This window comes from Canis lupus, chromosome 26, assembly GCF_048164855.1.
Source record: "Canis lupus baileyi chromosome 26, mCanLup2.hap1, whole genome shotgun sequence".
Taxonomy (NCBI): Eukaryota; Metazoa; Chordata; class Mammalia; order Carnivora; family Canidae; genus Canis; species Canis lupus.
The window spans coordinates 23,745,889-23,768,444 of NC_132863.1; the positions used below are offsets into that span (position 1 = coordinate 23,745,889).

Here is a 22,556-nt window from a genome sequence, read left to right on the forward strand (position 1 = left end):
AAGAAGAGGAAACAGACCCAAGGGTTCGCTGAAAGATGGCAGCAGGGATACTGTTAATTTTTAAAGTTTCTTAAAAGCAAGGTTATAGAGTTTTTGGATTCTGTGTTTTTCTTTTTTAAGATTTTATTTATTTATTTGAGAGAGTAAGTGAGAGAGAGAGAGTGCACAAGAGAGATGAAGGGCAGTGGGAGGAACAGACTCCCTGATGAGCAGGGAGCCCCATGTGGGACTATATCCCAGGACCCTGGGATCACAACCTGAGCTGAAGGCAAGTGCTTAACCAACAAAGCCACCTCGGCACCCCTTGATTTTGTGTTTTCAGGTGCAAATCCTTCCAATGGCTTTCGTCACCATCTGAATGCTCACAGTGTCCCATCTGTTGAGCCAGTTCAGAGCTGTCTCCTAACTTTCTAGCCTAAATAGTCTCTGCCTATTGGACATTTCCAGAGATGGCCACGGCCACCCAGAACCTGTTCCTGCCTGCCTTTCTCAGTCAAGCCAGACCCCCTAGGAATTATCCTGCTAGCTGTCCCTTGATCCCCCTTATAGCCCAGTCAGTCCCAAGGCCTCTGAATCCTGTGCCATCGGATCAGAACTCTTGCACCCAAACACTTTGCTCTCTCCCACCATTACTGCCCCAACCCAGGCCTGGATCCTCAAAACAGCCTCCTGGTGGTTTCCCCTCCACCCGGCCTGCCCTTTTCCAGTTATTCTTCCTGTGGAGGGAGAAGAATGTTTCTAAAACACAAATCTGACCATGTACCCTATGCTCCAAGAACAGTCATTGTGATCCCTATGGTTCTCAGGATCAATTTCAGTCTCTCTTAACAGGGCTTTGATGTTTTTAGATTGACCCTTGATTGCTTTGCCAACTTCATGCATCACCACTTCCTACCCTACCTTCTCACACATGATTTTTTTTTTTTTTTTAAGATTTTATTTATTTGAGAGAAAGAGACAGGGCATGTGTGAGCAGGAGGAGGGGCAGAGGGAGAAGGAGAGAGTGAATCTCAAGTAGACTCCTTGCTGAATGAGGAGCCCAGCATGGTACTTAATCCTGTGACCCTGAGATTGTGACCTGAGTTGACATTGTGAGTCAAATGCTTAACCAACTGAGCCACCCCTGCATTTTTTCTCTTAGCTAATTCCTATTTTTACTTCAGCACGCTTGAGATGGGAAGCTTTTCTCAATTTCCTCCAAAAGCCTGGATTCTCTTCCTCCCCTATGCCTCTCCCATATTACTCTTTTCCTCCTGATGGTGTCTGACTCCATAGGGTAAGAACCTGCTTACTTGTCTGTGGCCCTCAGTGGACTCTTCAGCTTTGTGATTTGTATTCAGTTGCATCTCTAGCACCCAGCACATAGGAAGTGCTCCATAGGTTTTAAGTAGGGTCAATACACTAAAACCAAAAAGAAAAAAAAATTATTTTAAAAGAAAGCTGGAAAAAAAAAAAAGAAAGCTGAAATTCCTCTCTGCCTGGAGAAGCTGTATCTTCAGTGTTTCTAAGGTAAAGCCCCAGTGGAGCCACCTCAGCCCCACCCCAGTGATGGTAAGGACGCTGCTGAGCACAATCTGTTTTCCCCCAGAGTTCACCCCTTTGGCTTAGTCCCGAGCTCCTTATGTTTTACAGGCTGCCCTGTGAGGAGATATGTTCTGAGAGAGGTCATTCACGAGATGGATTCTACTTTTTTCTCACTCAGGCCATGGAGAGTAAGCTACTGGTTGGAGGAAAAAATATAGTAGATCACACAAACGAACAGCAGAAAATCCTGGAGCAGAAACGGCAGGAAATCGCAGAGCAGGTATCTCTTCATTCCCTCCTGAGGAGAACGGGCTGGGATGAGGTGCGCTAAAGCCACAGAGCAAGTATCTCTTGTATTAGAGGCTTTCTTTCTTTGTAAAGGTTTTATTTATTTGAGAGAGGGAGAGCGAGTGAGAGAGAGCATGAGCAGGGGGAGAGGCAGAGGAGAAGCAGGCTCCCAGCTGAGCAGGGCGCCGAATGTGAGACTCTGTCATAGGACCCTGAGATCATGACCTGAGTCAAAGGCAGATACTCAACCCACTGGGCCTCCAGGGACCCCTCTTGTATTAGATTCTTCAGAGGGAATGAAAACGAGGTGTTCAGCCCCTTCCTAGTGAGAGACTGATCTGGATCACCCAGCCTGTATTCTTATATAGACACGGTCTCAAGGCAAGCTGATGAATTTTGTGATGTTACTCAGAAACGTCGAGAAAGAGAAATCCAGCAACAGATGGAAAGCAGAGATGAGGAGACCTTGGAACTTAAAGAGACATACAGCTCATTGCAGCAAGAGTGGACATCAAGACCAAAAAACTCAAGAAGGTATAAAGGAACGAGGCCAGGCAGAGGTGTCTTGTGGCTTGGGGGAAGGGCAGAACTTTGTTGTCGGGACGGCTCCCCTCCTCACCCACCTCTCCCCTTGGTCCCAGCTCTTCTCCAAGCTTCAGGCAGTGAAGGCAGAGATCCATGACCTCCAAGAGGAGCACATCAAGGAGCGCCAAGAGCTGGAGCAGACTCAGAACGAGCTCACAAGGGAGCTGAAACTCAAGTAAGTCTGGGCCCTTTGTGGCACCTCCAGCCACTTGCAGGTTTGTTGAGTAAGAAACATGTCTTGAAGACAGGGCCCCTGCCTACTTCTCCCCAACTCATGTTCTGCCGCCTTGTCTGTTTTCTGTTTATTCTGGAGAGAGTCACTTTCTGTCTCCGCATCCCATCTGTTAGGTGAATGACCAGATGATCTCTAAGTTTCTTTCCACACTTACCTGCTTGAAGTTTTTAAAGGCTCCAGCCTCTGTTGAGAAGGGGGAATCTTTTATTAACTAGAGTTTTCTGAATGGTATAATGAACACCCACCACCCAGATTCATTATAAACAATCTTTTATCGTTTATCTCTCATAGAAATATTCTAAAACCTCATGTAACATTAACTTCCTGTTATTCTCACTCCTGCATATCTACATACATGATCATGATGCTGTTTTATTTTTTTTATTTTTATTTTTTTTAATTTTCATTTATTTATGATAGTCACACAGAGAGAGAGAGGCAGAGACATAGGCAGAGGGAGAAGCAGGCTCCATGCACCGGGAGCCCGAAGTGGGATTTGATCCCGGGTCTCCAGGATCGCGCCCTGGGCCAAAGGCAGGCGCTAAACCACTGCACCACCCAGGGATCCCCATGATGCTGTTTTAAAAAAATGCTTTACTGAGGTATAATTCACATAGCGTATGATTCACCTATTTTAAAAAATATTTTATTTATTTATGAGAGAGAGAGAGAGAGGCAGAGACACAGGCAGAGGGAGAAGAAGGCTCCATGGAGGGAGCCTGACGTGGGACTCGATCCCAGGTCTCCAGGATCAGGCCCTGGGCTGAAGGTGGCTTTAAACCACTGAGCCACTAGGGCTGCCTTGATTCACCTATTTAAATTAGTATACAAGTCGCCTGGGTGGCTCAGTTAATCATCCAACTCTTGATTTCGGCTCAGGTCATAATCTCAGGATTGTGAGTTCAAGCCCCGCATTGGGCTCTGTGCTAGGCATGAAGCCTGCTTAAGATTCTCTCTCCCTCTGCCCCTCCCCTCAACGCCCCCCCCAATAAATAAATAAAGAATAAAATAAAATAAAATACAAATCATTTTTAAAAATGCATATTTACAGGGTTGTAAAATCACCACAATCTGATTTTATTTTTTTTTTTTATTTTTTTTTTTTTAAATTTTTTATTTATTTATGATAGTCACACACACAGAGAGAGAGAGAGGCAGAGACACAGGCAGAGGGAGAAGCAGGCTCCATGCACCAGGAGCCCGACGTGGGATTCGATCCCGGGTCTCCAGGATCGCGCCCTGGGCCAAAGGCAGGCGCTAAACCGCTGCGCCACCCAGGGATCCCCACACAATCTGATTTTAAAACGTTTTTTGTGTCCCCCTCCCCCTCCAAGGAAATCCTATACCAGTTAGCAGTCATTCCTTATTACTTGCCCCCCTCCAGCCCTAAGTACCTACTAATCTTCTTTCTGTCTCTGTAAATTTGTATATTCTGAACATTTCATATAAATGGTGTCTTATAATCAGTGGCCTTCTATGACTGGTTTCCTTCACTTAACATGATGCTTTCAAGGATCATTCATGTTGTAGCATGTCAGGACTTCATTCTTTTTTATGGCTGAATGATATTGGATTGTATGGATATATCACACATTTTGTTTGTTTATCAGTTTATGGACATTTGAGTTGTTTCCAGTTTTTGGCTATTATGCTGCTGTGAACATTCATGTACAAATTTTTATATGAACATGTTTTCATTTTTCTGGGATATATACCTAGGAGTGGAATTGCTTAAGTCATATGGTAACTCAGTGTTTAACATTTGGAGGAACTGCCAAATGGTTTTCCAGAATGGCTGCATCATTTTCCATTTTCTTTTTTTTTTTTTTTAGTTTTTTTTTTCATTTTCCATTTTCACCACCAATTTTCCCACATCCTGTTGACACTTGTTACTGTCTATCCTTTTTATTATAGCTATCCTAATTGGTGTGAAGTAGTATCTCATTGAGGTTTTGATTTACATTTCTCTAATGACTAATGATATGGAATGTCTTTTCATGTGCTCTTTGTCCATTTGCATATCTTCTTTGGAGAAATGTCTGTTTAAATCCTTCGCCCATTTTAAAGTTGGGTAATTTATTGGGTCTTTTTGTTATTGAGCTGTAAGAGTTCTTCCTATATTCTGGAGACAAGTCCCTTATCAGATATATGATTTGTAGATATTTTCTTGCATTCTATGGGTTGTCTTTTCACTTTATGGTATTTTGTTTGCAGCACAAAAGATTTTAATTCTGATATAGTCCAACTTATCTATATATTTTATTGGTATTGTATCTAAATTTTCCTATTCTGGATATTACATATCAATTTATAATGGAATAGTATGGCCATTTGTGGCTGGCTTCTTTCACTTAGTATAGTGTTTTCAAGGATCATACATATTGTAGCACATATCAATATTTCATTATTTTTTATGGTTGAATAATATTGTATTGTATGAATGTACCACATTTTATATACCCATTCATCAGTTGGTGGAGCTTTGGGTGGTTTGTTTTTAGCTATTATGAATAATAACTGCTGTGAACATTTGTGTACAAGTTTTATTGAGGACTTATGTTTTCAATTCTCTTAGGTCATCTTAGAGTCTTAAAGTTTTAGGTTTTACATTTAGGTCTATGATCCATTTTGAGTTAAGTTTTGTATATAGTATGAAGTAGGGTTCCAAGTGCATTCTTTTGCATGTGGATATCCAGTTGTCCCAGCACTATTTGTTGAAAGGGTCTTCTCTCATTGTCTTTGCACCCTTTTTTTTTTTTTAAGATTTTATTTATTTATTCATGAGAAACAGAGAAACAGAGAGGTAGAGACACAGGCAGAGGGAGAAGCAGGCTCCATGCAGGGAGCCCAACATGGGACTCTATCCCGGGTCTCCAGGATTACGCCCTGGGGCGAAGGCGGCGCTAAACCACTGAGCCACCCAGGCTGCCCTGTCTTTGCACCCTTATTGAGAATCAGTTGATCATAAATGGAAGGGTTTATTTCTGAATTTTCAATATTGTTCCACTGATCTATTTGTTTGTCTTTATGCCAATACAGCACTGTCTTGATTACTATAGCTGTGTAGTAAGTTTGAAATGAGGAGGTATTAGTCCTCCAACTTTGGTGTTCTTTTTCAAGACTGTTTTTGACTATTTAGGATTTCTTGCATTTCTGTACACATCTTAAGATTGGCTTGTCAATTTCTGTGAAAAAGCCAGCTGGGATATTGATAGGAACTACATTGAATCTATAGATCCATTTAGAGAGTACTATCGTAACAGTTAAGTGTTTTGATCCATGAATGTGGGGTGTCTTATTTATTTAGATCTTCTTTAATTTCTGTTAAGAATGTTTTTAGTTTTCAGTGGATAAGTCGTAAACTTCTTTTGTTAAATATATAGCTAATAATTTTTATTTTGCTATTGTATATGGAATTGTTTTTCTTTTTAAAAAAATATTATTTAAAAAAATAAATATTATTTCTTTATTCATGACAGAGAGAGAGAGAGAGAGAGAGAGAGGCAGAGACACAGACAGAGGGAGAAGCAGGCTCCATGCAGAGAGCCCGATTTGGGACTTGATCCCGGGTCTCCAGGATCAAGCCCTAGGCTGAAGGCGGCGCTAAACCACACTGAGCCACCCGGGCTGCCCTGGAATTGTTTTTCTTAATTTTATCTTCAGAATGTTTACTGCTAGTGTATAGAAATACAATTGATTTTTGTATACACAGTGATATCTTTCCACCTAACAAAACTAACATTGGTTTCTTAGTGTGCTCCCATGCCTTGCCCATATTCAGATTTTATGGGTTTGTTCATATTAATATCTATATAAAGACCACATATTGCATTTGGTTATTATTTCTCTTCAGCTTATTTTAATCTGAAGGAATCCCTTTTCTTTTTTTTTTAATTTTTATTTATTATTTATGTTAGTCACACACAGAGAGAGAGAGAGAGGCAGAGACACAGGCAGAGGGAGAAGCAGGCTCCATGCACCGGGAGCCCGACGTGGAATTCGATCCCGGGTCTCCAGGATCGCGCCCTGGGCCAAAGGCAGGCGCCAAACTGCTGTGCCACCCAGGGATCCCTAGCAATCCCTTTTCTTTTTAAAACTTTTTTCACAGTTGGCTTATTGAAAAGCCAGGTCAGGCTATAGAAATATCTGAGTCTGGATTTTTTTTTTTTTTTTACTATTTTATTTATTTTATGTATTTATTCATATGAGAGAGAGAGAGAGAGAGAGAGAGAGGCAGAGACACAGGCAGAGGGAGAAGCAGGCTCCATGCAGGGAGCCTGATGTGGGACTTGATCCGAGGTCTCCAGGATCAGGCCCTGGGCTGAAGGCAGCACTAAACTGCTGAGCTACCCAGGTTGCCCTCAGTCTGGATTTTTTTTTTTTTTTTTTTTTTTAATTTTTTTATTTATTTATGATAGTCACAGAGAGAGAGAGAGAGAGAGAGAGAGGCAGAGACATAGGCAGAGGGAGAAGCAGGCTCCATGCACCGGGAGCCTGATGTGGGATTCGATCCCGGGTCTCCAGGATCGCACCCTGGGCCAAAGGCAGGCGCCAAACCACTGCGCCACCCAGGGATCCCCTCAGTCTGGATTTTAAATGAAAGCAAGCACTGAAAAAAAAAAAGAAAGCAAGCACTGAAGCACTGGTTCTCAACCTTCGCTGCATACTGAAATTATATGAGGTGTTTTAAAAAGGCCTCACCCTGAAGATTCTGACTTAATTTGTCTAGGGCAGTGGTCCTTAAACTTTAGCAGGTACCAAATCACCTGAAGGGCCTGTTAAATATATATTGTGGGATTCCATAACCAGAGTCTGATTCAGTACATCTGGTATGGAGCCTGAGAATTTGCATTTCTATCAGGTTCCAGTTGTTGCTCCTGTTGGTTCTGTGAACACACTTTGAGAACCAGTGGTCTCTCATGAGGTCTGGACAAGATATTTTTTTAAGTTTGCAAGTGATATTAACATGCAGCCTGGCTTAAGAACCGCTGAGTTAATGGTTTCAACCAACAACAATTTGTCTGTAATGATTCTTTCATTAGGGGTTGCAAAATACTGTTTTTCTCCATCAGTCCTTCCACAACTGAGATTTTTCTTTTCTTTTTTAAAGGATTTTGTATACCCATTTGGGGCTTGAACTCACAATCCCAAGATCAAGAGTTGCATGACAGGTGCCCCTAGCTGGAATTTTTCTTTAAAGAGCTTTTCAGGGATCCCTGGGTGGCTCAGCAGCTTAGCGCCTGCCTTTGGCCCAGGGCGTGATCCTGGAGACCTGGGATCGAGTCCCACGTCCAGCTCCCTGCATGGAGCCTGCTTCTCCCTCTGCCTGTGTCTCTGCCTCTCACTCTCTTTCTGTGTGTCTCTCATGAATAAATAAATAAAAATATTTGAAAGAAAGAAGAAAGGAAGGAAAGGGAAGGGAAGGGAAGGGAAGGGAAGGGGGAAAGGAAAGGAAAAAGGAAAAGAAAGAGCTTTTCAGAGGGATTCTTTAATGACCAAGTTTTAAATTTGGAAAGAGCTCTTACAATTAAATGTGTCCTCTTTCTAGGTATGTACACCTAGAAAAAAATCAGAACAAAATATGTCAAAATATTAATAATAGCTACCTCTGGTTAGTGAAATTATATGTAGATGTATTTTTCACATTTCCTACTGTATAGATAGGACTTTTAAAATCAGAAAAAAACAAATATATGTCATAAAAAATAATTTCTTAAATGTTTCAAATAAAATAAATAGAAAATTCCATCTCTCTGAAATATTTTTCCCCAGGGAAGCCTTTTTCATTTCATTGTTATATCTCTTATTTATATCTTTTGAATAAACAGTGAGTCAGCCTCTTTCTCACGGTCAGTACCCTACACCTCTGTGGTGTGTGTTGTGTATCTTTCCCACGTTAATACCCCTTTGGTATTGTTCTGTCCTGAGGTTTTGAGAGTATGAAGGCAGAGATGTGGCAGGGGACAGTCATCACTATGGAGAGACACAACCCAGTGGGTTCCAGTTTCACTGTTTGCTATGTTCCCCAACACTTCTCAGGCTGAGACTCTTCTCAAGAATGGTCTTTACTCTCAGTGGTCTGAGGGACTGAAATCCACTCAGTCTTTCTCTTTGTCCTGGTGATGAGAGTGGGAAGTTTTCTAGCTTGGGCAACAATCCATGGCATCAGAAGAAGGCCGTTTAATTTCTAATCCATTTTCAGCATTTTGGAAGTTCATATGCTGGGTTGGCAGTACCAGTGGGCCCCTAGAAGACACTTCTGTTAGCACATGTTCACTCTGGTACAGCGTGAGCCTGGCCACTTGTCTTCAGTCTCTTCACCTCCTCAAGCTGCTCCTCCTTGGGCAGAAGTGACCTCCCTAGAGTTCTAGAGCAGCCCACCATCAGCACCTGTTGTATCTAAGAGGGCTGACTTCTCTGTCTCAGGCAGGGACCAGGTATCATTCCTGTCTGTACCCTAGCTGTCTGTCTGATGGTAGGCCCATAGTGCTTGCCCTGTGAGTGTTTGCTGAGTGGCTTGACTCTCATCTAATGACTCCCATGCCTAGTATAGCCAGTACTCCACTTCTGTTCTTTCTCCACCTGTGTCCACTCATGTATGTGTGCTCTTACAGGCATCTTATTATAGAAAACTTCATCCCTTTGGAAGAAAAAAGTAAAATTATGAATAGATCCTTCTTTGATGAAGAGGAAGATCATTGGAAATTACATCCTATAACCAGACTGGAGTAAGTCACTATTGATTTTAAGGTGGGGACGAGGGGGAAAAAATAAGCTAGACTTAGCCCAAGGGGTATGGTAGGATGTATTGTTAGGAATTGGGAGACTATCACAGTGAATTCACAACCTTTCCCAAGTTCCTGCGTTTTTGCCTACTGAGCCGTCAAATGAAGCATGCTAGGCCAAAGGAGGGGCAGTACCCAGACGGGTGTCATATCGTATGGCAATCTGAAACAGCGTGGAGGAGGATTTCCAGTCTGTCTGGGTCTTGCTGGAATAATGGGAGAAGGTCGGCCAAGGATGTGGGGGTGGGAACATTAACAGCTCAGCTTTGCGCCTGCCATCTAAGAACTGGATGATGACTGATCCCTTCCAGTTTAAGAGAGAGGCATGATGTTCACATTTAAATAAGAATGTGACTCATACAGAAAATATAAGCAGTTCTTTACCCATTTGCATGGCAGCCCTCAGTCCAGGGAGTTACTAGGTTTAGGTTCTGTTTAAATAGGCTCAGTGTCTTCTGACAGATGGTTCCACAGGACGGTCCTGGGACTGTGGAACACACTCCAGCCAGGGCTTTAACCACTGCAGTCCATTTCCAGGAATCAGCAGATGATGAAGCGGCCAGTCTCAGCTGTGGGGTATAAGAGACCATTGAGCCAACACGCAAGAATGTCCATGATGATTCGTCCAGAGGCCCGATATAGGGTGAGAAGATCATCCTTGTGTTTCTCTCCTATCTCTTTTCAAGGAGTTTAGATTTATATAAACCCTCAGGCACCATTCTGCAGAGTTCGTATCTTGACTCTTTCCAGAGGTTCCTGAGGACATTTATATTAACATAACAATTATAACAAAATAAGAAATAAATATACTAAGTAACAAAAAGAACAAATAATTATGAAAAAGAAGGTAAAATAGAATGAGATTTAGAAAATTAGGACTAGGAAAGAGGAGGGTACAAATATACTGTCGATAATGGCTAGTAAACATCAACATGAATCCTGAAAATGGCTCTGTGTGAAGGCTGGAGGGAATGTAGTCATGTAATGACAGGAGGTGGAGATAAGCTAAAGAACTTTGGCTACTTCCATTTAACGGAATGTGGGTCAGTCAGGTTGTTATTTAAAGTGATGTAATTGAGGACTACTGACCCAAACATATTTTACAATAATAATACTGTGCAAGTTTCTACTCATAACTACTTGCTGTATGCTAGGCATGTACTCAGCACTTTATTGCTTCTCTAATTGAACCTTCCTACCTCCTCTGTGTAGCAGGTCCTATGGCTTAGTAGGTAGCTGGTAAGTGGATGAACCAGGAGACACAATACATTGTTAAGTTATAAAACAATCGGTATTAGACATTTACATATGAAATTTAAAAAGCTGCTGCAAAATGTATCAAAATGTGAACTGATTATCTCTGGTTAATGGAAGTGTACTCAGTTTAAATTGCCTTCTTTTTGCTTATCTGTATTTTATTTTATTTATTTTTGTTAAAGATTTTATTTATTTATTTATTTATTTGAGAGAGAGAGAGTGTATGTGCACGAGTGGAGAGGCACGGACAGAGTGAGAGGAAGAAGCAGACTTCCTGCTGAACAGGGACCCCAACTCGGGACTCAATCCCAGGAACCTGAGATCATGACCTGAGCTGAAGGCAGACAGTCAACTGAATGAGCCACTCAGGCTCTTCATCTGTATTTTATATTAATAGGGAATCTGTGGGTTTGGAGTTTTTTTTTTGTTTTGTTTTGTTTTTTTTTTTGAGGATAGATTCTCATGTGAAACATTTAATGTGTTTTTGAGTCTTCCTTGGCCACCAAAGGAGAGCAGATTGGGATTAATTAGTCCCTCAGGTGCTATTCTTCCTGGTGTTGAGTTATTTAAAATAAAGGAAACAAAAAAAATAAAAAATAAAAAAAAAAATAAAGGAAACAAAGCAAAAAAAATCACAATAGGGGGCGCTTTCTGTAGTGGAAGGTGAATAATGTATCAGGGTCCTCAGAAGCATTTTCCTTGAAGTTTCAGAGGGTGCATCTCTTGCCCATTATTTCATGTCTCAAAACAAAAACGTGATTTCAAAGCCTACAAATCAAAATGTGTGGATTTCCAGGGGGCTAACCTGATCCAAAGGTAGAATTTAAAGCAATGGCTCTCAGAAGTTTGTAGCAGTGGACCCGCTCCATTAAGAAAAATTTTAGGCAGCATCTCAATATATAAAATTGATTGATGGAGCCACTCCATCTCTCCACCTTCTCCCTGCAGTGACCTTTCTGCCCCCTCTGGACTCGACTGGGTGGGAGTTGCTGAAGGAGGAGATGTGTACCATGGCTGTTCTTCCCTCTACTTACTCATCTCAGTATGTAGGAGCCAGGGAAAGGCCCACCACAGGCTATCAAGTGAAGAAATCCAGCCACAAGGCCAGTTATGAGGCAGGGCCCAGTATGATTTATAAAATATGGTTACAAGACACACACTGCCACATGCCTTCCACATATGTACTCCCTACCTGCCTCCTTCCCTTGGCCACCAGAAGGTTCATGAGAACTGCTGTAGGTGGTGAAATGGTCAGTGATTAATATCTTCTTATTTATATCTTTTTGTGTTTTCACATTGACTGCAGTAAGTGGGTTCTACTTATTATTTTCCCCTGCTTATTCCCCTTAGGGTATAATATATGTTCATTGTTTAAAAAAAAAAAAAAACACACACAAAAAAACACTTTTTTAAAAAAGGAAATAGAAGAAAGCCAAGAGAAAAGATAAAAACATCTGTATCCTCACCAGGAAAAAGTTATAAAACCGTGTCACTACAGGCGCTTGGTAGGCTCTGAGTAGCAAGAAATGTGCAATTCTGTTTTTTGGAGGGGGTCAGGACTGCTTGTTCTCTCTGTCTGATCGATCAGAGGCCAGCCTGGCTGGTTATGGCTGTGCTTCTGCAGGCAGAAAACATCGTGCTGTTAGAGCTGGACATGCCCAGCCGGACCACCAGAGACTACGAGGGCCCCGCCATTGCTCCCAAAGTTCAGGCTGCACTGGATGCGGCTCTGCAGGATGAAGATGAGATACAGGTGGACGCATCATCCTTTGAAAGCACTACAAATAAGAAATCCAAGGCCAGGTGAGTGGCTTTTGATGGCCTATGGCTATGCAGAACATGCTTGAACAAGGACAAATAAAGGTAAAGGTTTGTCAACACTTTACGGAACACACCAGAAAGTATTGCCATGTTACTCCTATGTGTATTCATATATTCCACAAATATTTATGGCTTGGGCATCATGTCAAATCTAATGAACACTGGAATGCTTGATGTGCCCCGGGTCCTATCATGAGGAGTATATGTTCTGGTGAAATAAAGGACAGTTCTTTGGTCCCTACCAGGTACTAGGCAATTCTAAGTGCTTTAAAAAAATTCTCTTAATGATGTCTACACAAACTTGTAAATATTACCAGTAACCCCATTTTATAGATTGGAAAACTAAGTCAGAATTTTACAAAGTAGCCAAGTTTAAGGAAGGAAGTACAGAGCTAGGGTTCAAACTTACGTGTGTCTAAATCCACAGCCCAGGCTCCGAGCCTCAGTGCTGAATTTACCTCATTTAAATAACCCATTGCATTATCAAGTACTTAATGTGGTGCTAAATTAGAAACTCTGCCTTATTAAACTTTGGATTAGAAACTTAAGGACAACAAATAGGTGAAAACCAAAAATGGAATGCAAACAGTATTTTTTACCAATTCAGAGAAGATAGTCAAGATCCGATTTAAATGGAAGGACAGTGGCTGAGAAGCAGGTTCCTTCCCTGAGGTGTCATGCCTGGGTTGGCAGGTTGTGTTAGCCATGCACAGAGGATCAGGCTATGCCAGTCTGGTGGTTTTACAGTTGAAAGTATACTGGCTTTCAGGCCACTGAGGAAAGGCTAAGGGTACTTGTTGAGAAAAGAACATGATCTGTGTCAGCAACAGAGATGGGACATGACATGTAAACATGTGCTTGACTCTTGCAGGCCTAAAAGCGGAAGGAAGTCGGGATCCTCCTCCTCTTCCTCAGGAACCCCTGCATCTCAGCTTTATCCACAGTCTCGAGGGCTGGTTCCAAAGTAAAGCCAGCTCCTCCTCTCCCAGGGTGTAAATAGCATTTGCCTTCTGAGAGAAGAGACGAGCAAAAACCTGCAGAGAGGACTTCAAGCCCAAACTCAGAACCGTGCCCCTGGGGAGAAGCTATGGCCTCTTTGCAGATTAACCACCATACTCTGGTTGAAGCGTGCTGTCCTAATCTGGCACGCTGTGACTCTGGGAAATGTCCTTTAATTAGCATCTCAGAAATGCATGGGTAAGGTAAAGTGTGCTAGTCGAAGTGGAAAGCAAGAGAATGACCAGTGACCTTGCTTCCCTTCTCCCTTGCCTCCTCTTCTTCCTTCCCTCGCCCTCCCTCCCTCTCCCCTCTCCTTTTCTAGCCTGTTCTTTGTGCCAGGCTCCTTTCTTGTTGAACAACGGGGCAGAATCAGGAGTCACCTGAGCAGGACCCAGTCTTCGGAGCCTCAGGATAAAATGACAGTGAAGTTGAAAAGTAAAAGCCCTAGAATTGAATAGGTGCTTGTTCCTGTCGGTAGAATGAGAATTCTCATTTGGATCCAAGCCCCCGATAGGCTTGATTGGCCTTTGGGATCTGCTGAATAAAGAAATGTTTTCCAAGAATGTTGGAAGCAATAGAAACAACATTCCCTTTGCCTCCTTAGAGAGTTCAGGGAAATAGCTTCTTTAAAACCTTAAAACCATGACCATAAAGCCGTAAATCTGTAAGCTGATGCCATGTCCATACACTGTGTCACTTTACTCTTCATTTGTCACCATCTTTTCCCTTGCAGATATCCTCTGAGTGTCCCTGCCTAGGCCCATCCTCTGCCCCCAGAGCATGCTCAGTTGTGGGCCTGTTTTATGAGAAAAGAGACTGGCTCTGCTTTCTTTGATGGGACAAGAGTCAGGGGAATGAGACATACAGTGGCACTTTTGAATTCCCCATTCTGTTCCCTGTTTGCATGAGGGTGATTAGGCAGTGCAGAGACAGAGACGTGGGACTTGGGAGCGGTGGGAGAGGAAGATATAATGAATGAGAGCGAAGGAGTCCTGTCTGCCAGCAGAACACTCACCTGAGGTTAGATCTGTGGCTCCCTGTGGGCAGAGCCAAACATGGTGGCCAGAAGTGGCCGCACCATTGAACAAGCTCAGAGGAGAGAGTTAGGAATTCCCATTTACATACACTAGTTTGGTTCATAAGTTTTAGTTCGTTGTATTATTGAAATTCAGAGCTTCATTTTATGTTGGTCATTAGGTGAATGTTGCTCACTTTTCCTCCCCTAGAGAAACTCCTAAGTGTGTGGGTGTGCAAGCACAATGGTGCCTGTGTTTTTTGAGTGTCCGTGTGTGTCTGGAAGAGAGAGACCAAGGACTTGCCCAGTGTTAGAAATACACTAACGTGCAGTTTTGCCTTTGTCTGTATTAAAGGCCCACTGAATGACTGATCCAGGCTAGAAGTGCTCCCATGTGAGTGTCTGAGTCCATGAGCCAAGCCTGAGGGGACAGTACGAGTCCCTAGGTCTGCCATACTGGCGCACCTTGCTGGCACGGTGCCTCAGGAAGGTGGCGACTCAGGTGGGCCTTGAGTTATAGTTTAACTCCGCTGCTGAGTTCCCAGGGCACATTTCTGGATCAGAACCCATGGGAAAGAGGGGGTACCAAGTGCAATGTCTTAGCATTCTACAAATGGAGATCTGGCATCTGGCAGCTTATCTCCTTTTTAGTTACCATTCTTTCTGAAACCCAGAGCCCTTTTCAGCAATTCCCAGAGCATAATGGAGCCTTCCCTCATCTTTCTTGGGATCAAACCCTGCTTCATATTTATTAAGAACTTACCTGCTTGAACAGGAACCAAATGATGAGGTGGATAGTCTGAAATGATTATCTGCCAGTTACACCTGCCTCTTGCACCACATTCCCTCAAAGCTAGTCTGAATTCCATAGGCTGAAAATATTCATCTAGCAAATCAGAACTGAACACTGCAGATAACACCATACCTTAATACCGATGTCTCAAGGTGGCTATTCTGAGCAAGGGTGGTTGAGTGACCGTGGAACTTTTCTAAGGGCAGAAAGAGAAAGCCAAGTGGGCAGGCAGGGTTATTAAAACAGGCTTGCCTTATACACAGCTGTGTTCGTCCAGCAGTCCGTGAGAGCAGATAAACAGCTGTGAGGAGGTGGAGCTATCCCTCCCCAAGCAGTCTCTGGTGCTTTTCTTCTCTCAAAATGGATCCGATAAATATTTGAGTAGAGCAGACAGGAGCATGGCTTACTGCTACCAGAAAGCTGCTGCTTTGGGCTCTGAATTGAGCCAAATGTGTAGAGGACCGACCTGGTTTTCATGTCTGTAGTCACACTAGAATGTTCCAAGCCATCTGAGGGTCTTCACGCAGGAGCAGCCAGCAAAGTCTGGAAACAAGTCTGAACAGGCTCTAAGAAGATCACCTGGGAGAAGGAGTTTAAGACTGTGTGTGCAACCTTCATCGAGCCCCTTTTTGCTCTGATCAATAAGAATGTATGTATCTGCCTTCATATTCTAAAGTCACCTGTCTCCCAGATCCCTGGATTCAGACCCCAAGGCCACAAATCCTAGGCATGAAGCACTTTCTTAAGACTCTGACCTAATGTTGGATTGTTCCCCATTGAATGCCTGCATGCTGCTTGAATTGTACCACCCACACCTCCATGACCAAGGGCGTCAGAGAGTTCTACAGTTCAGGCCTAGGCCACTCTCTGCTTTTCCTGTCTGACTCTTGTAAGTCCTCCCTCACTGAATGTAGAATTGTTGCCGAGTTTTTGAGAAGTGTTGATTCCCTGTTAACATGGGGTATCAGTTCTGCCTCACATTTCCCACTTACAGTCGAGGCTCATTGCAAACAACACCTTGGGCCATCTCAACACCATCCGTGGATGAAAATGGGGCTATTAATATACACTCTAAAAGCCATAATCAAAATGCTCAGAGGGAACTGGATAAGGACAGTGGGCCTGGCTGTTGTCTACTGCGCATGGTTTTGTCTGGTACTGTTTGGAAATCTGCCACCTTCTCCCCGCCCTTGTTATTTTGAATGAAATGCTTTTGAGGTTATTTATGAAAGGAGTGATCCTGGGGCAGGCAGGAGGCAGTGGGCTTTATGGCTCTTTGGAGTTACTATTGAGCTTGACCTTCTCTTTGGCTACTTTTAGACAAAGAATATGCCAATACTTGGGCTCTAAGTTTTACAATTGATATTTATTTGTATCATCTCTTTGTCTAGGAATGTAAAAGTGACTCTAAACTAAGATGTGTAATAAAAATCAATCAGATTTATTGTACCTACAAAAAGGTGTCCTTATAAATGACTAACACTTTTGAAAATGACATGCCAGTGGCTGACATGTGCCACTTTCTTTAAACATTTAAACTTTTCTAGTGAAAGGAGGGTGGGAGTGGAAAATGAAGACTGAGTTGGGATGCTGGCATTAAAAAAAAATAGCAATAAGGTAAAGGGACATAAAATGAAGAAAGGGTGACAAGGGCTTTTCATGTGTTTCTGTGGGGGTTCCTGAGATAGGCCTGGGCAGCCGGCAGTGGCATTTTTTTGAACTTTTGTGTTTTGGGTTCAAAATTTCTTTAAGTTCATTCCATATTATACTTTAAGTTGTGTCCCCCCTTTTTTTTAACGCAAAAATATTTTATGCTATTTACCATCAGGTAAAAAAAGAAATACCAGAAATGGGCCACAGGTTGTTCTTGTGATCTCTCATATGCTTTGGCCTATTGGACAATACTCCTGGAGAGTTGAGAAAAAGGGGCACAGACTCTAGCCTCTGAGCTGGGTTTGAGTTCTGATTGTGTTTGCCTTCTAGCTAGGTGACTGTGAGGAATTTAATTTACCACTCTGAACTTTGGTGTCTTTGCTTATAAAATGATGTAGTAATCCCCACTTTGCAGGGCCATTGTGAAGATTAGCAATGCATTTAAAGAAACATCCCACAAGTTTGTGGACTATAGCAGTCATTTAAAAATGTGGTTATTGTTGTAACATGGCCCTGTGTTCAGAAGACACTATGAATAGTTTGTATTCCAAGAAACTAGAAGCTGCCACTGGGCATATCATGTTTAGAAAATCCTAGGCCTTTACAGAAAAGCTGCTAACCATTTAACAAATATATGTTAAGTTCCTACCATATGCCACACTGTTCTGGGCACTGGGTATAGAGATGTGAGCAATATTGTCTTGGTACCTGCCCACACAGAGCTTGCACTTTAATGAGGAGGGAGGCAGGATGTTAACAAAATGCACACATAAAAAAAAAAAAAATGCACACAAGTGTATAATCACAAATTATGACAGATACCATGAAATGGTATTGTAGCATTTTATAGGAGACTAATAGGGTCCTACTTGGGATTGGGTGAGTAAGTAAGGGAATGGCTTTCTGAAGAAATGGCATTTACAGTGAGATCTAAAGGATGAGAGATTTGGGGGACCTGGCTGGCTCAGTTGGTAGAGCGTATGACTCTTGATCTCAGGGTTGTGAGTTCAGACCCCACTTTGGGTGTAGAACTCATTAAAAAAAAGGGGGGGGAGCTTAGTTGGTTAAACATCAGCCTTTGGCTCGGGTTGTGATCCTGCAGTCTTGGGATCGAGCCCCACATCAGGCTCTCACTCAGTGGGGAGTCTGTTTCTCCCCCTGCTTATACTCTCTCTCTCTCAAATAAAATCTTTAAAAACTAAACAAAGAGTATGAGAAATTAGCTGGGTAAGAGAGGAGAGGGAAGGAGTCTGTGAAGGTCTTGAAGCAGAATTTCACAGGAAGGCATCTCTAGTCCTTTTTACCCTCACTACAGGGAAGCAAGGAGAACTATTCAGGAAAAAATTATAGCACAGGACTTAAACAACAACAACAACAACAACAACAACAACAAACCAACAAATTTAAAGAGCATGGAAAGGATAGCATCCTATGTGACTTAGGCAAAGGATTTTTAATTGTGTTTCTTTATAAGTCGCCTTCAAACTATATGTAATGTTCGCATAACTTCCTTTCTTTCAAAAAGAGTTAAAAACCATAGCTTGGCTTAGCCTAAATAATTATTAATGTCGAATGATTCAAAATCCATTAGCCAGGGGATCCCCGGGTGGCTCAGCGGTTTGGTGACTGCCTTCGGCCTGGGGCGTGATCCCGGAGTCCCGGGATCGAGTCCCACGTCGGGCTCCCTGCATGGAGCCTGCTTCTCCCTCTGCTTGTGTCTCTGCCTTTTTCTCTCTCTGTCTCTCATGAATGAATAAATAAAATCTTTTTGAAAAAAAAATCCATTAGCCAGAAAGCCAGAGTTCAAAATGTGATTTGAAAAATTCTGAGTGCGTTCTTGAAAGTGACAGAAATCTGGATAGGCCAGAGGCTAACTCATAAGGGAGGCATAGGGCAGGGCGGCTGGGCAACTTGGAAACTCCTGTGACTCACCAAGTTGTCTTCTCATCTGCTGGGTTCTTTAAAACAAAAGAGATCCAAAAACTACACAAACCTTGTGTGGTTCAATAAGAAATGTGTTTGGTCTTTGTCCCTGAAGAGCTTCTACAACCCTTGGAATTTGAGTGACAGAGGTGATAGGAGGATCTTTTGGTATTCCCAACAAAGCCCTTTCAATTCTGCCTGAACCTATGCTACAGAATGACTCTTGGTGGGTCCCTAGATGGCTTCTAAATGGGGGGGCTGGTGGCCAGAGCAACAAATCTTGGGAGTAGAGGGTTGGAATTTTCAGCCCCACCTGCTGACCTCCTGGAAGGGGGGAGGAGCTGGATTAAGTTAATTACCAACAGGCAATGATTTAATCAGTTGTGCCTATGTAATGAAGTCTCTGTAGAAGCCCCTAAATGATGGGGGTTCTAAGAGCTTCCAGGCTGGTGCACACATAGGGGTGCTGGGAGGGTGGCACATCTGAAGACAGCATGGAGGCTCCACACCCCTCCCCCATACCCTGCACTGTGTGTCACTTCCATTTAACTCTTGTTGAGTTGTATCCTTTATAATAAATTGATAATAGTAACTAAAACACTCTTCTGAGTTCTATGAGCTGTTCTAGCAATTCTTGAACTTGAGGAGTGGGTGGTAGGAACCCTTGAGTTATAGCCAGTTTATAGTTGGGTGGAAGTACAAGTGGCAGCCTGGGACTTTGAGCTGGCATCTGCAGTGGGACAATCTCATGGGACTGAGCCCTTAACTTGTGGAGTCTGTGCTGACTCTGGGTAGGGTCAGAATTATAGGACACCCAGCTGGTGTCTGGAGAATCAAAGATTTGGTTGTTGAGGAAAAAAACTATATATTTGGTTGTCAGAGAGTTCTGAATAATAAGAGCAGTTGACCTTGGAAATTGTATTTTGGGGCAGCCCCGGTGGCGCAGTGGTTTAGCGCCGCCTGCAGCCCGGGGTGTGATCCTGGAGACCCCGGGATCGAGTCCCACGTCGGGCTCCCTGCATGGAGCCTGCTTCTCTCTCTGCCTGTGTCTCTGCCTCTCTTTTGCTCTCTCTGAATAACTAAATAAATAAATATTAAAAAAAAAAAAAGAAATTGTATTTTGAACTTCACGCTAATGGCTTAAGTCTTGGGCGTATGATTTTGGCAAGCTTTCTTGTACTAGAGTTGTCCTCTGAAGTTTACCCTGAGAATCTGGTCTCCAAGGGCCATGTGGTAGTCACATCTGTCAACTGGGTTGTCAGTAGCATTTGTCAAGGACGTAACTGTAGCTCTTGCAGCTGCTTCTGTTTTGACCCCTGTTTCTATCACCCGAATTGTGGTTAACCATCACCGGGTGCTTCAGTTAGGTGAGCCAACTGGGGACTTGCTTTTGGAGCTGGAGAATGGGCAGAGAGAGGTTGCTCACCCACATCTCTGGGGGCAATGTAGCCCTCAGGAACTTGTTGAATGCCTGTTTTGCACCAGGTGTCTTGCTCTGCGCTGGAGATGGGGAGGAATAGAATGTTCTCAGGCTGAATTGTTCTTCGAGGAAACAATTCAGAGTGATTAGGACCTACAAGATGCCGCCTCCTCTCCTCACGCTGCTCTCCCAGCCCTTTGCAACTGGAGCCACACAGCACTCCTTTTGGTTCCTTGGTTATGCTAACTGCTTTCATGCCTTGGCACCTTCATATGCGCTGTGTCCTCTTTCTGGAAACTTCTCCCCACTCTTTGGTGGGCTACCTCCTACTCATCCATCAGGTACCAGTTTAATGTAACCTCTTCTAAGAAACCTCCAAGCATCCATTCTGGTTCCCCCCGCCCCTCCACCTGACTGTGGTATCCTCTTGTCTTATTTCCCTCTTAGCCCTTTTCCCAATTTATGATTATATATATATATTTGCTTTCCTCTCCCCTGCCAGACAGTAAGTTCTCTGAAGGTATGTCCTGTAGTCTTCTCCAAGTTTGGCACTTACATGAGTTGGATGGTTAGATGGGTGCTGACACCTATAGCTAAGAACTGTTTTCTGGCAGAGGGAGGGGTGAGGTGCCACTCCAGGAAGGAGAGGTAGAGCAAGGCTTTGCAAGGGAGACAGCATTTGAGCTGTGCTCTGTGAAAAGGGGGATGGTTCTACCACCTGGGAAGCAGGGAGGAGCATGCCAAACAAAGGGAACAACTTGAAGGAGCTCTTGGGGGAGTTCTGGTGATTGGGGAACCAGAAAGTAATGGGAATGAGAATAACTGGGCTGGGAAGAGTCATGGCACAGCCTGAAGATAGCGAGCCTTCAAAGGCTCTCTCTCTCTCTCTCTCTCTCTGTGTGTGTGTGTGTGTGTGAGAGAGAGAGAGAGAGAGAGAGAAACATGGCCCTATTTACACTTGGGTATGTTCTTCTTAAGCCAGCCTCATATGCTATTATTTCTCTTTGAGATAACAGAAAGCAATTTCACTAAGTGCTGCCTTAAGTTTGCCTGCTGTTCACACAGGTTTTTCTGGACTCAGCTGGCAAATTCCATTTTGCAGGGAGCTTTCCCTGGCACAGCTCACTACCCAAGGAATTCCAAGAAGCACTTGAACTTTATTTCAGGGTCTTAGTTTCCTAGGAATGGGGCTGAGGCATTTGTCAATGCAGTGGGCTGGAAGGTGGCTCCTCTGCTGCCTTTGGGAAGAGAGAAATTAAATTGCTGTTGATTTGGAAATTTCTCTTTGTTCGGTCAACAAAAGATTTAAGTATGCTGTTCAAGTCTGCGCGAGGTATTGTGGGCTACAGCTAAGGACCTTGCCTTTCCGGAGCTCCCAGTCTGGTAGGGAATTACTGCCATTCACAAATAAGTCCAGTGCAAGGTTGTCAGTGGCCCCTCTGACGGGGTATAGAGAAGGTCACAAATTTGAGCGAAGAATGTGTCAAACACAGTGATCTGTCTCTTTGCTGGATTATCCGAGGGGCTACGAGAGAAGCCAAAGCTTTGGCATTAATGTATTTGCTTTTTTTTAATATCTGCTGGGTTCTAGGCATTATTCTAGTCCTAGAGTTCCAGGATGAAGCCCTGTACCCAGGAATGTCACATTCTAGTGATGGAGGCAAATGGTTAACAAAGAAGTATGTGTTGGGGTGCCTGGCTGGGTCAGTCAGTAGAGCACGTTTTGATCTCGGGGTGGTGAGTTCAAGCCCCATATTGAGGGTAGAGTTTACTTAAACAAAAAAGAAGTATGTGTTATGTTGTATGTTAGGCGGTCAGAAGTGCTCTGAAGGAAAACCAGGCAGGTCAGGGGTGAGAGTGCCAAGCTATGGGAGGTGGGAGCTGGGTTAGATTGGGAAGCCAGGGAAGGCTTCTCTGTAATGGTGACGTGCTACATTTGAGCACAGCCCAGGATGAAATTAGGGAGTAAGCATGTGGGTGTCTGGTATCTGGAGGAAGAATATTCCAGGGAAAAGAACCATAGTATAGAGAAGAGAACCACTGGAGGTGGGAATGTGTTTGGGGACAGCAAGGAGACAAGAGTGGCTGGTGGGCAGTGAGTTTGCAAAGGTGGCCAGGGGCCAACTCTGAACTGTAAGTGAATTTTATTTTTAGACCATTGGAGGCTTTTAAGCAAAAGAGGGAAATCTGACGGGAAAGCTTTAAACAGATCTCTCTGGCAGCTCTGTGGAGAACAGAGGTAGAGCGCAAGGGGCAAG

At 43.3% G+C, this 22,556-nt stretch overlaps 1 protein-coding gene across 1 annotated transcript in view; it reads left to right on the forward strand.

Moving 5' to 3' along the window:
- Positions 1-16,761, forward strand: part of KIF3B (kinesin family member 3B) — a 39,623-nt gene extending 22,862 nt beyond the window's left edge. Inside the window, 8 exon segments of the mRNA XM_072800528.1 lie at positions 1,703-1,804; positions 2,225-2,315; positions 2,318-2,346; positions 2,454-2,572; positions 9,247-9,360; positions 9,955-10,060; positions 12,299-12,477; positions 13,367-16,761. Coding sequence (XP_072656629.1) covers positions 1,703-1,804; positions 2,225-2,315; positions 2,318-2,346; positions 2,454-2,572; positions 9,247-9,360; positions 9,955-10,060; positions 12,299-12,477; positions 13,367-13,463 — 837 coding nt within the window. The 3' untranslated portion in view covers positions 13,464-16,761.
- The last annotated feature ends 5,795 nt before the right edge of the window (positions 16,762-22,556 follow it).